The 17,322-nt window shown below is 40.3% G+C and overlaps 2 protein-coding genes across 2 annotated transcripts; both read left to right on the top strand.

The window, feature by feature from the left end:
• Positions 1–559: 559 nt before the first annotated feature.
• Positions 560–1,944, top strand: cga (glycoprotein hormones, alpha polypeptide). The gene is made up of 4 exons (XM_084915241.1): positions 560–602; positions 692–803; positions 1,038–1,222; positions 1,663–1,944. The coding sequence occupies exons 1-4, from the start codon at positions 600–602 to the stop codon at positions 1,735–1,737; spliced, it is 375 nt and encodes a 124-aa protein (XP_084771367.1). The 5' UTR covers positions 560–599; the 3' UTR covers positions 1,738–1,944.
• A 1,537-nt stretch (positions 1,945–3,481) lies between these two features.
• znf292a (zinc finger protein 292a) lies at positions 3,482–17,255 on the top strand. Its single transcript, XM_084914499.1, has 8 exons — positions 3,482–3,666; positions 5,419–5,573; positions 8,754–8,832; positions 9,159–9,294; positions 9,455–9,657; positions 9,974–10,110; positions 10,425–10,566; positions 10,671–17,255. Exons 1-8 carry the CDS (start codon positions 3,517–3,519, stop codon positions 16,821–16,823), a joined length of 7,155 nt encoding a protein of 2,384 aa, XP_084770625.1. The 5' UTR covers positions 3,482–3,516; the 3' UTR covers positions 16,824–17,255.
• The last annotated feature ends 67 nt before the right edge of the window (positions 17,256–17,322 follow it).

Genomic DNA, 17,322 nt, shown 5'->3' with positions numbered 1-17,322 from the left:
CAAACAAAACCATTGACTCGTTCAATGTAAAAGCAAAATCGTGGCTCAAAGAAAGGTAAATCAGAGACCACCGGAGCAGGTCTTTTGTTGTTCTCAGCTGCTGTTCTTAGACGTTTGTATCTATTTGTGTTAGTCCCCGTGGAACCGAGAGCGGTTAAGAAAAGGCAGCAACATTTAGTTTGATGACATCACTTTAAAAAATTGTGTATTTCAGCATCGGCCCTTTTTACACACCTCAGAATTCTAAAAAGTCACGAAAACAGTTTTATGCACATTAGCCTTAAGAATGACCTTTGTCCACTAAATCTAAGATAAATCTCTAATTAATTCCCCCCTTTTTGCTCACCCCTCAGTTACCTAGTAACAAAAATCCGGGGATTAAATGTAACCACCATCGTCAGAATGGAAGGATGATAATGAAGTATGTTTTGAGTTTCCACTGGGTCACAGAGATCATTGATAAGGTTGGTAAGCTTCACTTAATCCAGGAAATTGCTAGGAAAATGTGTGGGCTATATAACGGGATAGTTTAGACTAGAATTTCTCACTGCAAGTAAGTTCTGTACAGAGGCACAGTGAAGGGGACACTTTCTCTCAACATGGTAATACTCTGTCTCTATACTTATGCTTTAACTTTATAGTTCTTTATTTGCATTTACCACTTTCTCTCTATTTGTTTCTATATTTTTAGATAATTGCTACAACCGCCATGGGCTCACTGAAGTCACCTGGACTGTCCCTTCTGCTGTTGTCTTTTCTTCTTTACATAGCTGATTCCTATCCCAACATTGACTTATCAAACAGTAAGAATTGTTTATGATGTAAATACTATTTTAAGTTCATCCAGTGTTTTATAATTGGATTTGAAATTAAATGTAAATGATCTGAGTCTTATGAAAGTCACAATGTTCTGTTCTAAATTCCTTATCACAGAGATTGTGTTTTTAATCTCAGTGTTCAAATGCTGGCACAATATTGCAAACCGTGCAGTTTGGGTTTTTTAGCAATGGTTCCCTTTTCTAAACCACCCTCTCTAGTGGGCTGTGAAGAATGCACGTTGAGAAAGAACAATCTTTTCTCAAGGGAACGTCCGGTTTACCAGTGCATGGGCTGCTGCTTCTCCAGAGCGTACCCGACACCTCTCAGAGCCATGAAGACAATGAATATCCCAAAAAACATCACCTCAGAGGCGACGTGCTGCGTCGCAAGGCACAGCCACGAGGTAGAGGCACAAACACATGACAATGTCAGGCAGATATTTAACTTTTCTATGAATTTGTGACTTTTTAGCCTAATTTATGTTGGTGTCAGTAAGATTTTAGCAAAACAAATCTTGGAGTTGGATGCTATTGAATAGTTAGGATGTATATTACATGTAAGCACTTTTTCTGAGTGAATGATTGTGTTATTCATTTCTTTTTATTTTAGGGGATCTTATCTAACTTTTAAAGGGTTATTATCATTATTATTATTATTATTATTATTATTATTATTATTGGAAAAAAATGCACATAAGCTTCTCATATGGTTTTTATTTCAGTTTAAAACACTACTACAGACTATAGAGCAAAATAGCATGACAGAACGGTTTAGTGTTATGCCATTTTTGTGTTAATATTCACCCTTTCCCCCCCCCTCCTTAATCATCTGTTCCTTTTGCAGATCCCGATAGCTGGCATTTCGGTGAGAAACCACACAGACTGCCATTGCAGCACCTGTTACTTTCATAAGATATGACAGATGGGGACTGGGGACCATTCTGCATCCTTCGGCTTGGCAACATGTTGTGTTTCTTTTAATACGCACACGCTTTACTCTGTTTTAAAATGCATGTGTTTGTGTTTCCAGAATATATTTCACAGTAATTCTGTGGCTGTGATGTTTCATTAACCTACATTTTTTTTGCCTTATTTGTATTTGAAAAATTGTGGATTTGAAAAACGATTAAAATATGCAACAAGAGCTTGGATTAAGGAATGAGTCTTATTTTTAAATCCATGCAGAATGATTTGTTACAAGGAGGTTTTCATGAGTGTTTCTTTGGAGAAAGGTGCATTCTTACACAAACTGCACCTCACTAAAAAGTGAGAACTGACTTTCTGGTTGAGACACTCTAATGTCAGTAAGCCGACAGAATAGAACATTTTCAGGAACTAACAGTCAAAATGTGCTTTAATGGCAAATAAATTATAGAAATATAGATGAATTTTAAGTCAGCATAGGAAAGATAGAAGTCATTAGAGTGATGATTTAACCACTTCAGTTTGATGACACTTGGATGAGCTCAGACACCTAATAAAGATGTCATTTTTAATACTAAACGTTCATTTAAAGAGAGCTATTAGGATGGGTGGTGATGTAGCGTAACTTCATCTTTAACGTTTGTTGAGAGAAATGAAAAACCTTTAATGTGAAGGGTTTTCTAACATATCAACCTATCTGATATATTTTTTCAAATGTTTTATGGCATTATGATAAAACACAAACATAATGAAAACACTTCATTCTTCGCTTAGGTTAACATGTTACAGTTACATCAGTGGTTTTTGTATTTTTCTTTTCTGGCTTGCCCCTCATTCAAAGCCCCTCATCCCACACCCAACACTTTTTCACCAATAAAAAAAGAATTCATGCTGAATTTCCCAGAAATAAAGGTGTGTATCATCTGCTCAGTAGCATCAGAAATCTCTTTCTTCTTTATTTATCATAAAAGGAAAAAAAAACATATGCATCCACTTTAGCTTCTCTTCATCTTGCTCTCCTAGTTGGCCATGCCCCAGCTGAACTGGCACCAGCTTGATAACCACTGAGTAACATGTTTCCTGCTGGTCCAGGTAATAAACTAGAGCACAGAGTCTGTTTGTTAATGTTAGAAAGGTTTATTCTGATGTGCTGCTCTGAGCACGGGTGCAGGTAGAAGAGTTCGATTTGAATTCAAATGCTCATTTGGTGTAACATGAATTGTAGATTTATGAAATATACCCTGGTATCCTTTTTTCCCTCGGGCTGCACAGATGTACCTCGAGTATTAATCTGATTTACCTCTAACATCTGGCCTGCTGGAGTGACTCTGAGCATGTGACACTGAATCAGGCCTTTTCCTGCAGCAGACTCAGGGGCACATTCTCAGGATTCATACCTGGAAGATACATAAGGTTTGCGTGGGGACACTGGGAGTAGACTAAAATCATTTTGCACACAGATTTGTGTTATTTTAGGAGATGGCTGGTTCACGCCTCGATGTCACAGCCTGCCAGCGGTATCTTTTTGTCTTGTACCCTACTATGCAGTGTTGATGGTAACCCACATCAATCACTCTGAGGTTACCGCGTCAGCATATATGTGACCCACAGCTCGTGTGCACAGTGTGATTTTATGCGTAAGGTTGTGGATGCTTTGTTGACATCGGGGTTGTTGAGCTTATAACAGTACACGCTCCCCTCCCCCTGCGTGCGCGTGCGTGTGTAAGTCTGTCAGCGTAACATCTGTGCGTACGCGGTCGTGATTGTTGTGAAGATGGCGGAGGGGGAGACAGAGAAGGAATATGATACACGGAAAGCTATCGAGGAGCTCCGAGAGCGGTTCCAAGCGTTGACCACAACTTTGAAAGAAAGTTCTCAGCCCCCGTTGGAAGCCTCCTTGCATTTCTGCCAGGAGTTTTGCCAGGTTAGCTCGTTATCCTGCTGCTCATCCCGGGCTGCCTGCAGCCCCTCTGGTTTCCTGGCCGAGGATGCGCGTCTACGTTTGCTATAACAATGTAGCTAAGGGGTTAGCAGCCTAGCTAGCTCCCTGGCATTTCAAGATGGGGAAAAAACCTCCTCAGTGTTTTCCCCCAGTTTTACCAGTGATGTTCGTATGCGGCATGCACTTATTTGCAAAGTCTGACCATCCACGCGGCGAGAAGCCACGCCATCGCGTGCCCGCGCTGCATTAATTACACGTATTTTCCAGGCCAGATAGCTAATAGCAAATGAATGTTGCTAGCTGGTATGCAGGGTCCCTCTGTCTGTGCAGTGGTCATGCTGTGCAAAAACGGATAGCTGTGTTAGCGAGATTTTCCTGAGCGGTTGCATTCATGTGCACCGCTATTTATACTTGTTAAAGGTAATAAAAAAAAAACAGTGTAAGCGCTGCAAGACTGCACCCATGCTTGTGGGGATTTTAGCTTGGTGTGTATTTAGGTTACTTTTTGTGAAGCTGTTTTTTTTTTTTTTTTTTTGTACGGAAAGGGCAGTGATTTTTCCCCCAGTGTGCTAGCCCGGGCCTTTTGCACTAATTAATCCAGCTAACCACATCAGCGCATATGTTTATTACAACGCTGTTACCTGTGCCAGCACGAGATGTTCAACTGATGTCATTGTAAAAGCAACCGATTAGCCTGCAGCTGGCTGAGCAGTGATTTGAAGGAGAAAGTGTTCTAGTGGTCACCGACTCCAATATCCGTCTCATTAATTAGCCATGACCACATAGATGCACGTTATGCGATTTCTCCATTTCCCTGCGATACAACGTAGATTATTTTCATGGCACCAAATTGGTGTGAGATTTTAAATTTGCCCCAGTGCATCTCTAACCGGCTCTGAAGAATTCATTCAACTTAAAAGTTATGTGAGAGGGAAAAAAAGGGAGAGTCTGGGACTGTGTGCTGTGCTGAATGCACTTTTAGTCGGGGCAGGAATGTATTTAAAAGCGTGTAGCTGCAGAGATCATACACTCACTGAGCATGATAAGCGTTTTTATGCGAGCGGTGTGTTAAAGAAATAAAGTTTTATGGATTAAATTTAGGTTTTAGATTTGCTGAGTTGTATAAAAAAGGATAAAAAAATACTTTTTTTTCACACACTAGATTATTTTTAATGGCTTAGGATACTACTCCTTAACTTAATTGTGTAATAAGTATGTCATGGCATTAAACATAACATTTAATATTGATTGTCCTGATGGCATGGCTTTTTGTCTTATTAAAGGTAGCTGTCTCTTAAATGTAAGCAATAATCACAAATCTGAAGCTTAATTTACACTGATAGCAGCAAGTTTTACATTATTGAAAGCGGTTCCCGTAAAGAGGAATGAGCAAATTTTGTCTCAGCGTTCTTACTGGGTTCCCAACATATTTCTTTACCAGTAAAGCCACATTTCTCTGGCTTTTTCATCTTTATTAGATAGTCTTTCAGTGAAGAGGAGACACAAAAGCAGGAAGTTAAAAAATGATACTGTGGTTATTATATCCATCACCCCGAGAGTTTCAGATTGACATAAAAATGTAGAAAAGCAGCAAATCTTTAAAGTCGAGAAGCCTAAAACAGATAATATTCCGCACAACTTTTTGACTATTTGTGCACAGAAGCTAAAATTTAACACTTGTAAGTTGTCATTCAGTGCCCTATTTTAACTGAAGTCTTTGTTTTCTTTTCTAAGGTCTTGGTGGAACATGCCAGTCGTTGGAAAACGGATGAAGATCCACTGCCCTTGCTGGAGGTTTACACCGTGGCCATCCTCTGCTTTGCTAAGGCTGCCTCCTGTCTCTACTCCGAATGTGAAAACGTGCCACTCCTACTTGAAAAGTTGTCACTGTGAGTAGAAAATGAATTCAGTGTCAGTGCAAATGTGTGATAGATATTAATAACATAAACACAAGAGTGCATTAAGTCCAAAGATTAAAGTGGCGATGGGTAGTTCTAGTTCTACTGGTTTGTTTTAAGAGAGAATTTAATCCCTTTGGGTATTTGGAAAGAGGAATAATATGTGACAGTAAAAATAAACAAAACACACCCAAATCTGAGAGGAAACTTACATGAAAAGTTTTCAAATACTCTATAAACAGTCTACAGGAGCCACTTAGCTATTTGCAGGGTGTGCTCTTATGAAAACAAAGTCCTTGAGGCTGTAATGCAGAGTGGAAGTGGAGGGGATCTCTCAGGGAGCCACAGATTTGGGATGATTTACAGAGGAGGATGCAGCATGTATGCAAAATGAAGTCAGAGACAATAGTTATCAACACCAAGAATTTACATTAGTTCTTACTCATAAGATGTATTTGAATAATCCAGAACACATCATTATGCCTCTGGAGTGAACAGACGTACCGATGTGTCGAAATCACGCTACCGATTTACGATGATCAAGCAGCAAGACAAAGCCTCCGTTTCAACTTGTGTCTAAAGTTTGGATTTCAAACTATACACCAGTTTTTAATCCTAACAGTACAGTTTTACAGGATTTTATTGACAGTCTGATGCATATAAGTCCCACACCATAAAAATAGATTGAAGCCAGCAAAATAACCATGCCTATGTCGTCTATGTTGTGAACACATCTTACTATGAGTAACACAGAAGCTTTTTAGATATTCTATGTGGTAATGATACCATTAAAGTACGTAAAATAATAAATACAAAAGAAAAGATATTCTGAATCACATTTAGTGTTATATTTTCATCATCTCAATAGCTATTTGGGATACAGGCCTGCAATGGCTGTTGCAGGCAAGCAGCAAAGGGTTGAGGTCAGGACATATCGTGACTTAGACCTCGATTTTGCTCACAGCTAAACTCAACTGCACTGATGAATTTGCACAGGGATCAGGACATTCAGCAGTATACTATAAAGGCCTATTGCCACCTTTCTTGTAATTGTAAATGCTTTTTGACCACAAAGTGGGCGGCCACTAACTCACTTGACAGTGACCCGATTAGTCATGTTTCTCAAGTAATGATCAGTGCCTAATTAGTGGTAATAGGCAGTTGTGGGATGTGCATTTTACCTGTGTGGAAAGGTGGAGAAAAAAGTATTCCATTCACAGGATGGTTGGATATACTGATGTTTTATCATGCATTCACTGAATCTGTCTTTGTCCTACCTTATTTTAGGTGAATTAGTATATAATTCACCCTCAAGTGATCTCCAACTACTCTCACAATAAGAGATAATACATTTTGGTTTCTCTAAACAACAATGATTTCATAATTACCCTTCCAACAAACCCAAAAGTGACCTGACACCAGTGTTTCCAAGTGGCCTGTCAAATAAGGTGGGATAATACTGTATGACAGCAGGAAACATCTAGATAGCTGAAATGTTAGCAAATAAACACAAACACTGGTATCAGAATGGAAATATATCAATATTGGACCATATATTATGCCCATAAAGGACATTACAAAAATGCAATTCACTATTGTCTCTAATAATGAAAAAAATAGTTTGAGTTGATGATATGGAGCTAAACAAAAAAATGAACTGCAGCAAATGTTTTAAAACTCAATATACACACCCGTGAGTCAAATGAGTTTATATAAATTGTACCGCAATTTAACTCTTTAAGACCTACCATAGAACCAAGTCCGCCAGAGCTTATCTTTACATGTTTACATGCTGTAGAGCCATTTTTGGGAGCATTTCAAGTTGCTATACATCAATACAACCATTATAGCCCAAATTGTAATAATATGTATGCATTAAGTGCATAGTAACTACATAAATTTCAAAAAAGTGCAATAAACTACAACAAAAATGAAAATCGTTTTTGTTTGGGTTTTTTTTACATATATTTCTAGTTAGAGAAATTTAAGAGGTTTATCCCTCAAAACTGTAAATACAAAAAAGTTCCAGAAAATAGTTTCCAACAATAGGAAATTTATTTTGAGTGTCTTCATAGTTTTATTTTTGAGATACACCAATTTTTATATACTGCAGCAAAAATAAATATTATAATCCAAATTTGCAAAAACAAACCAGCATGTGCATCAAAATAAACTATTTCCAGCAGTGCAATTTGAGTTCTAAGCATCCCAGAAACTATTCAGAAAAGCATAGAGTCAAACATGACTTTTAAAAACACCAGTATAGGCTTATAAGGCCCCAAAGGTAAAAAAAAAAAAAACAAAACAAAAAAAACTACATTTTCCACGAAAATGACGTCACTTACAGTTTCAGGCAAGTAATGGTGGACATGCGATAGTTCGTGCTGAGAGTCTATTCCAATGTAGGAAGTGTTTTGAACAGCTAATCGGATCGGCAAAGCGTGTTTCTGGAATATTATGTTTTTGATGCTGCAAGTGCTTTTTATGCAATTTTTGCAAAGCTATATGTGGAAGGAAACCATGACCTAGGGCAAGCTGGTGGCATAAGATGTAAGTACAACACCTCCGGTTTCATATGCAAAAAAAATTATTGTGCTAGCTTACGTGGTTCCAGTTCTACAGGGATTTAAAAATAGTTATGCAAAACAGAGCGTGCCTGCTCCGACCAGTTTTAAAAGGTTAAGAGAGAGGAGAAATCAGCCAGATTAATTTGCATTCTGTCGCTGATTTTGTATCATGCATGATGCAGTAGGGAAGTAAAATAACAAAAATAACACCACGCGTGCACACACAGATATATATATTCTAGATGTTAAGCAGAGCAATGCACTCTCTACCCATCTTTCCAGAGCTACTTCTCATCTGGTCACCGTCTTTGCACTCCAAGGTTTAAATACAACTACCACAGGAACTCCGTTGTTCCTTTATTTGCAACATTTTGTTAATATGAACAACATGAGTGTATGAATGGTATTAATATGTTTCTTTGGACAAGCAGCTGCACAGTGAAATTAAAAATGTTCCTCAGCTTTATATTTGCAAAATGCCAAACTGACTTTACACTCACACCCTGCAAAAAGCTATTCTTGTATGGTTATCCCCATTTTACGGATTGTGTGCACATCCTTGACCTAAATCTGGCTTTAACAAATTGCTGTGTTGGATTCACAGGAGCTGTGCAGAGCTGCTGCTCTTATTGCCCCAGCATGTCCCTGGTGCCTTATGGGAGGAGTTCCAGTCCTCCATGAAGGTCAGTATCTGCAGAGCTACTTGTAGATACTTTTCTTATCATTTTTTTCTTATCGTTTCAGTGATAAGCAATGAGAAGTTACTTAGTTATTAGAAAACATTTGGTTTAGCTTACATATAGGATATGTAAAATGATATGTGGTAAAATACTGCACTGAGGATTTATTCTGTGTAAAGAATACATATATCACTTCAATAATTGACTATCGTAACTTCGCCATAGCAAATATTTCAGGCATGAGTGAAATGAAAAATGAAATTTTAAAGCACGACTGACTGAAGTTTTAGCAATGTAATCATTACATAGTTGTGTGTCTTCTGTTACAGTTGGCACACGGCCTTTTGCAAGAAAGTGGGAGCACACAGCTCTGCCTGCTCTCAGTACTGGCACAGCAGGACGGCGTCTGGGCCAACACCACATTAAGCAGCATCCTGTCCAATCAAATTCCTCAAACTGAGCAAGGTTAGTCTTCTTTTTTTTGACGTCTAGGCTTGCCAACGCACCGCACGGACTTTTACAGCTGTAATTCTAGGAAATAACTCTCGTTGTGTATAATAGTAAACTTTCTGACTGAATTCTCTCTCATGACCAGTTTCTCAACTTTCTTCTTTCTCCTCCTCAGTCCATGAATTTCTTGAGCTCGAAGGTCCCACGCTTCTCAACATGCGGATAAAACATCTTATCAAAGTGGACAGTATTAATAAAGCAGCTGTCCTTGCAAAGATGTGCTCAGAGTATCCGGGATATGAAGGAAAAGGGAACTTCAAACAGACCTATTTGCTTTGCATTTGTATGACAAAAAGTCAGGAACAGCTAATGGAAGAGGTATGAAAACATTATTTTAAACATTATTTTAAAATAAACTATTTTACTTGATTAAAAATAATATTTCAGCAGGGTTTGTGGCCACTTAAATGTTTTAGAGCCCTCGTAATATAGTATTGTTATTAAAATCACATTTGTTGTTAGATGCTTTTTTGAAACGGACAAACGGACGGTGCCTTTCTTAAACTGTACTGAAGTTGAATCAATCAAATTGACCCTTTGTTTGTTTAGAAGTTTCCTGATATCTGAAATTGACTGATACTGCAACTGGATTTCATTTGAACTGATTTTTTATTTGATCTGTTTTCTCTAATAGATTGCATCAATAGACTGTAAGGATGCCCTTGAAATGATCTGCAACCTGGAGTCTGAGGGAGATGAGAAAGGAGCTCTCTGCATGTGTACTTCCTTTCTCAAAAGACAGCTTCTCCAAGGAGATGTTTACTGTGCCTGGTAAGAGTTGCTATATGTTTCAGACATTTGCAAAGAACAAAAGAGTTGCACAGTCATGGAACAGTTCAATCCAAACTGGATTGAACAGTAGACTAAACATGCATGCTTTATATCGTAAGTGCAATTCTTTTTATTGTTAATCATTATTATAGATGCAGCTTATAGATTGGCCAAATGTGAATAAATGAAGGATGCTACAAAGTATAAATTCAACATATTGGTTCCATCAGTGCAGACACAGCCTAATTTGTGTAAAAGTTTACGTACTCTTTCAGTTCAAAACCTTGAACAGTTCCGTTTGTGAACTTTTTCAGGGAACTGACTTTGTTCTGGAGTAAACTGCTCATGCGATTAGAGTCATCTGCTGATTCCTTTCTGAGCCGCAGCAAAGAGATGGCCCTTCTCTGCAGAAGTGTCTGTCACATTCTGTTTCTCATCAAAGTAATCCAAAACGAGGTAAGGAAAATAGTCTATGCGTTTACCGTTAATGCAAGAACAGACATAGACATATAAGGCTTTAAAATAAAATCGTTGGCCTTTATGTTTTTCTATTTTCATAGGTTGGGGAGGTGGGGCTTCCAGTGTGCGTAGAAATGTGCATTCAAGCTCTGAAAATGACCTCCAGTGACCATAAAGATAGCAAGTCTACCATCTGCAAGACTATTTCCTGCCTCTTGCCAACTGATCTAGAAGTTAAGCGTGCATGCCAGCTCACAGAGTTCCTACTCCAGCCTACGGTTGACTCATATTATGCTGTGGAATCACTGTACAATGAACCTGACCAAAAACCTGAGGAGGACGGGAGTCTACCAGTGCCCAATTCTTTACGCTGCGAGTTACTGCTGGCCTTGAAGACACAGTGGCCTTTTGATCCGGAGTTCTGGGACTGGAAAACATTGAAACGCAACTGCTTGGCACTGATGGGCGAGGAGGCAGCTATTGTCTCTTCTATTGACACACTCAATGACACAGATGAACAAGAGGTGGAAAGTGCACTTGGCAAACTCCCTGAATACAAAGACCTGGAGGATTTCCTGCTAACCACTACAAATGAACTCAATGAAATCACAGATGAAAGAGAAAAAAATAGAGAGGCTAAAAAACTGCGGGAGCAGGGTTTTGTGTCTGCCCGATTCAGAAATTGGCGAGCTTACATGCAGTATTGTGTTTTGTGTGACAAGGAGTTCTTAGGTCACAGAATTGTTCGTCACGCTCAGAAGCATTTCAAAGACGGAATGTATCTTTGTCCAATATGCGCTGACAGTTTTGAAACTAGGGAGATTTTAGAACCACACGTAGCAACACATGTAAAGCAATCTTGCAAAGAGAGATTAGCTGCAATGAAAGCTGCAAGAAAAGTAACCAAACCACCTCAGTCCCCTAAAAGTCCATCAAAAATTTCAAAAGTTGCTGCCAAGACAAACACTAGTCCTGTTAAAATTGAATCTCAAATTGGACAACAGCTGGGACCCCCTGTTAAGATAGAACAAACTACATCTGACACACAGATAAGCCAAGACTGTTTCTGCCCTGTGAAAAACTGCACTAAAGCTTTCAAGTTTTTCCGTAACCTCATGGCTCATGTCAGATCTCACAAGAACGACGAAGAGGCCATGAGGTTTTTAGAAATACAAAAGCAGAAAGTGGTTTGCCAGTACTGCAGGAGGCAGTTTGTTAATGTCAGACACCTCAATGATCACCTGCAGATGCACTGTGGCACCCGACCATATATCTGCATACAGCTGAATTGCAAGGCCAGCTTTAATTCGAATTCGGAGCTCCTCATGCATAGAAAAATACACCCAGAATTTAAGGCCCAGTGCATGTTTCCAAACTGTGGCGAAGTTTTCAGCGAGGCCTACCTGCTGTATGATCATGAGGCTCAGCATTACCTTACCTACACCTGCCAAACGGACAACTGTGGAAAAATCTTCTACTCACAGTCTCAGTTCTTGTCCCACCAAGAGAATCACAACAATGATGCAGCGAACAGTTTTAACATCGCAAATCAGCTCACCCCATCCGATGCAAAAGTGCAGCCACCACCACCACAAGAGAGCACCCCAACCCAACAAGACACATGTTCTGCTGCTGTATGCTTTGAAGGGATTAATACAGATATACATATGAAGGAAGCATCAGATGCCAGTGCATCACCATGCACATCACCAGCCCCCGGTCCCCTGAAAGTGAAACACTCAGTCGAAAATATGCTAAATTCAATTGGACATCCTGAGATAAAAGAACCAGAGAAATGCTACACTCCACTGACCAATCCCACTCCAGCACCAGTTGATGCCACTCAACCACCACAAGCTCCACATGCCCACCAAAATGTGGCTGTGCAAGGTACTGTTCCTCCAGTGTATCCTGTCCCAAGTAATACAGATCCTTTGCCAGGTCAACAGGAAGTAACTGTCAGTGGGACTAATAATGTACCAGGCAATGAGTTTCAGAAAGCAACTCCACAAATAATTTCTCCTGCTCAAATCAAGACAGAAATTCCTTGTTCGCTTCAAGGATATCCTACTAGCACACCTGCAGCTACTGCTGGAAGTGAAGAGAACCTGCATTGCTGCCCATTTAATGATTGCACAAGGGCATACAGTACAAACAAAAGTTTGTCTAGGCATGTGAAGAAGCAACACCCTGAGATATTCGAAGATTGGAAATTGGCAAAAAAATATAACAAAGTGGCCAAAATTACTGCAAAAAAGACAACCAGTGGACCAGCGTCACAAAGTCAACCTCAGAACCCAGGTGCCAAGCCTCCAAACCAGCCAGGAATACTATGCAACAAACCTGGGATGCAGCAGATGGATTACCTAATGGGATGCTCAAGCTCTCCCGCCCAGTGTTACCCTGGATCGATGGAGCCTGTGCCTATCACTCCAATGATAAACCCCACGGTGTACTCATCCTGGGGAAGCCCAAACAATTCCAGCGGAATGATGCAGTCAGACATGTCTCAGTCTTGGTCTTCACCTCCTATGAATAACTGCTATCCAGATGCCTTTAACATGAACGAGTACCCACCCCGCAACTATCCTCACTGGCAGGCAGACCCCTATCAAGCCACATCGTCTCTCCCATCTGATAGAGATCACTCAGTAGCAGCTATGCACGCTCCCACTATGTCAAACGCTCCTTCAGATTCAAGTTTAATGTCTCAATATGTGTCCAGTTCTCTGATGCTTGACAATGGAGGCCAAATGCATAACGGAGGACATCAGTATGGACTCATGCATCCTGAGGGTGCAGGAGACAATGTAGATGTGAGAAAAAGCAGTGCAAGTATGACAGGACAGCTGGATAATGGAAACAGTATCTCAACTATTGACAGCCTCCCTGACGGAAGCTACCACACACCATATGCTCAGAGTGAAAACTCTTGTCTCACTCAATGCTCATCAGTTGATATTCCAATGAAATGTTTAACCCCAGAGGCTCCAGCGCCAATAAAGTCTACAAGTGAAATAACTGAACCGGAGAGTATGGCACCTCACGGTTATGATCAGATAGACAACTCTGTGGATGGCATGCTCAGCCCACACAACATGATTCACACTGATTTCCCTTACGATGAGGACTGTGCCAATGCCGACTGTGAGACAAACCCCTCAGATGAAAAGGTAAGTGACCCAGATGTGCAGAAAGGAAAACGCAGCAGGCTGAGCAAGCGTACCAAATGGCCCGCAATCATCAAGGATGGCAAGGTCATCTGCAGGAGATGTTTTAGAGAGTTTACAAGCACCAAATCTCTTGGTGGTCACCTGTCTAAACGCTCACAGTGCAGACCTTTAGATGAAATCGACCTGACAGCTGATCTCCCGACATCATTTCTTGATTTCCTCAATGACCCTCATGTCCCTGACACTAATGGAGCAATATATAACATGCCAAATGGTGACTTCTCACAGGAATCTTGTAGCTTGACCACTTTGACCTCGTCCGTGGTGTTGAAACAGGAGCCCCAGAATACAAATATCATGGACTATCCAAACTCCTTCTCAGTTTCCACCGAAATCCAGCAAGAGAAGGCAGTAGATTTGGCTAATCCAGCTCTTGATGTACCTTATCAGGAGGATCACCTGATGGAAATGTCACATGCCTTTCAAAGGTTGGATTTGATCGAGGCTGCTCAACAGAAGATGCGGAGTGCAATGTCCACAGAGCAAAGTGTTAGTCATTGTGATCCAGCCCCTGTTATTGAAAAAAACAAAACACTGAGTAAAAGTGACGACAAGCCCACTGAAAAGATACCGAAACCTTTCAAATGTGACCAGGAGGATTGTGAGTACTCGTTCATGACAAAGGAAGCATTATTCAAACACTTGAGTAAAATGCACGATTATACTAATGAGATGATAGATGAACTAAAAAGAACGCCATCCAAACTATCTCCATATCCTTGTCAGATCTGTCCAAAAACATTTACAAGAACGACAGGGTTGAGAATTCACTATGAAAAAGTCCATCGCTTGTCAAAGGCAGAAATGCAGAAGCTTAGAATTAGTGCTAGAAATAGACGTGCATTTAGACTTAACAAAGCTGATGCAGTTATTAAACGTCCAAACACCGATGTCAGTAGCGGCCAGATAGCAAAGTCTGCACCTGTAACTCCTGCTATAAAACAGGAACCACTTGATGTTGCAATTGCACCTCAACAAGATGCTGACAACAATCTAGACGTTCCTCAGGTCACTCCAGAAGACGTGTCAAAGCAAAGCGTGACCTCTGAGGTATTGACTGTTACACGACTACCATCACCTCAAAACTACTTGATTGACAGGCCGTTTGAGGAAGTGGCACAACCTGCTCCTGAAAAAGCTCCAGAGGAACCTAAAGTGGCTGTTATTAACAACAGTCCAGAAATGACACTGAAATCCAGTTTGAAAGAGAAGCTCAGTCCCGTTGGCAAAGCAAAAATGCCACAAGGAAAATTAGCCGTGAGCCCGAGCAAAGTGAAACAGCTAAAGTCTCTGCCTTCATCTCCTTCATCGTCTCCAGAAAAACCCAGCAGCTCCAAAAGCACACCAACAAAGGAGGAGAAAAAGGAGAAACTTCAGAAGAGGTTAAGCCTCAAAATATTTGACGCAGACAATGCCTACAGTCCGTACAGACCTTATCGCTGTGTTCATGAGGGATGCACTGCAGCATTCACCATCCAGCACAATTTGATACTCCATTACAAGGCCATGCATCAGGCATCCCTGCCCCCTAACAAAACTGAAGGTGAAACTGAAGCTGAAAAGACTAGTGTTAACACCGGACAGGAGAGCGATCAGACCATAGAAAAAGATAATGAAGTCAGGTGTCAAGTGAAAAATTGCTCAAGGGTGTTCATGGGAATCACACGGCTGGTGCAACATTACCTCTTACTACACAAGTTCACCCGTGACAAAGCCACCGCCATGATGGCCAGTATGAGCATAGGAACTTTTAACTGTGACCGGCCAGAGTGTGCTCTCCCCTTCAGCTCTGTGGAAAAGTACATTGAGCACATTAAGAATTACCACAAGGAAATCGCCATTTCTGAGAGCGGCTCGGTTGATCCAACTTTCCGGTGCGAGTACGATGGATGTGACCGAGTGTACACTACAAAGTCAAACCTGCTCCGTCACCTCATCAAAAAGCACGACTATATTTATGACCCCAAAATAAGTGATGGAAGAAGGACTAAATCGGTAGGGCTCTTCCCAGGGGTTAGCAATGGGAAAGAGAATGTAGAAAGCAAATTCAGAGTGAAAAAGAAAAACACTAAAAAGAAAGATGGAAAGTCCATTGAACACTGGACTAGTTTTGGAAAGCCTACACTAAAATCTCATGAAGAAGCATCTGCCATGTGCACCAAGAAGTCCTCGCTGCAGTACCCATGCATGATCATAGGTTGCGATGCAGTGGAGTCTGCTGAAAGAAATATATTTAAGCATTACACCACACATGGCCTCACAGAGAGATACATTGAAGATCAGAGGAGCCAGTTCATTTTCTGCAAAAAATACTCACGCGCCAGATGCAAAGATGCAAGCAAAGCAGAGGGCACGTCAGCTTCATCTTCTGAGGACATGGAGCCAGAAGAAGTTGAAAAGCCCAGTGACCAGAAAATTGATGAATCGGTAGAAAAAATAGTCCAAGAGGACAGCAAGCTGTCCAACGACGATAGTGCAGAATCTCAAGCTTCCACTGGGACAGAAGGAGGAATTAAAAGAGGCCGTCCCAGAAAACCTGCACATCCCACACCAGCTTGTCCGGAGAGGATACAAACCCTTAGGAACCGCACAACTGTTAACAGTTCAAGAGAGAACTCAAATCCTGGTACCCCTGCAGCCCAAGAACAACGTGATGATGGGGTTATGTCAGCGTCTTTCAAGCCGTTAGGACTTGAGGACTCCTTTCTTAAGTTCTTGGAAACCTCAGAGTCGACCAACTCTTCCAAACGCAAATTAAATGATAAATCTAGTGCTGAACTGCCTTCCAAAAGACAACACACTAACAAACAGAAATCTGCGACCAAAAGTAAAGCAGCTGATGAATTGAAAGGTTGTGAGAGTCTTGTAGACTTCAGAAACCCCCTCAATCTCCAATCAGTGAGTAATGTTAAGATAGTCATGGATAAAACATTATCAGATGGTGCTGATCTTTTGCTAAAGCAGCTACAAGACATGCGGCCCATAGTCATAATAAAAAAATGGATTTATAGCGGATCATAACCCGATATTTTTTGTTTTCAGCTCAGTCTTACTCAGGATTTGAGAAGTTATGCTGCAGAATGGTTTGTTAATGCATCAAATTTCCAACTGTTAACAGTCATGGTCACACTTAATGAAAAAAAAGGCCTATTTTGTACCTAATGAAATAACGTCTCGGATGATTTTAAGTATGTATGTTAGTTATAATAACCAGGTAATCTATAGGGCATAGATTTTAGAAACATGTTTGTATTTATGCTTAGTACTGAAGATGTTTTTTTTTCTTTTGCTAAATGGAGACTTTTAAAGAAAACTGTTTTTATATATCCCTATGGGATTTCAAGTTCTGTGTGTATTTATTTCATCCTTTTACAACACTAGTAGACCTATCTGTAATATTTACATGTCTTCCACAAAGTGTTCAATAAAATGTTACTGGTTCTTTTTATAACATACTGACTGCACACTTTCTATTGTTCTAACTTATATAGTTTACAGTAGCTTTGTTTACGCACAATCC

Source organism: Perissodus microlepis, chromosome 19 (genome assembly GCF_051167445.1).
Source record: "Perissodus microlepis isolate ML-2025 ecotype Zambia chromosome 19, ASM5116744v1, whole genome shotgun sequence".
Classification (NCBI taxonomy): Eukaryota; Metazoa; Chordata; class Actinopteri; order Cichliformes; family Cichlidae; genus Perissodus; species Perissodus microlepis.
The sequence above is the reverse complement of the archived record's forward strand: the minus strand, read 5'-3'. Positions and strand labels throughout refer to the sequence as shown.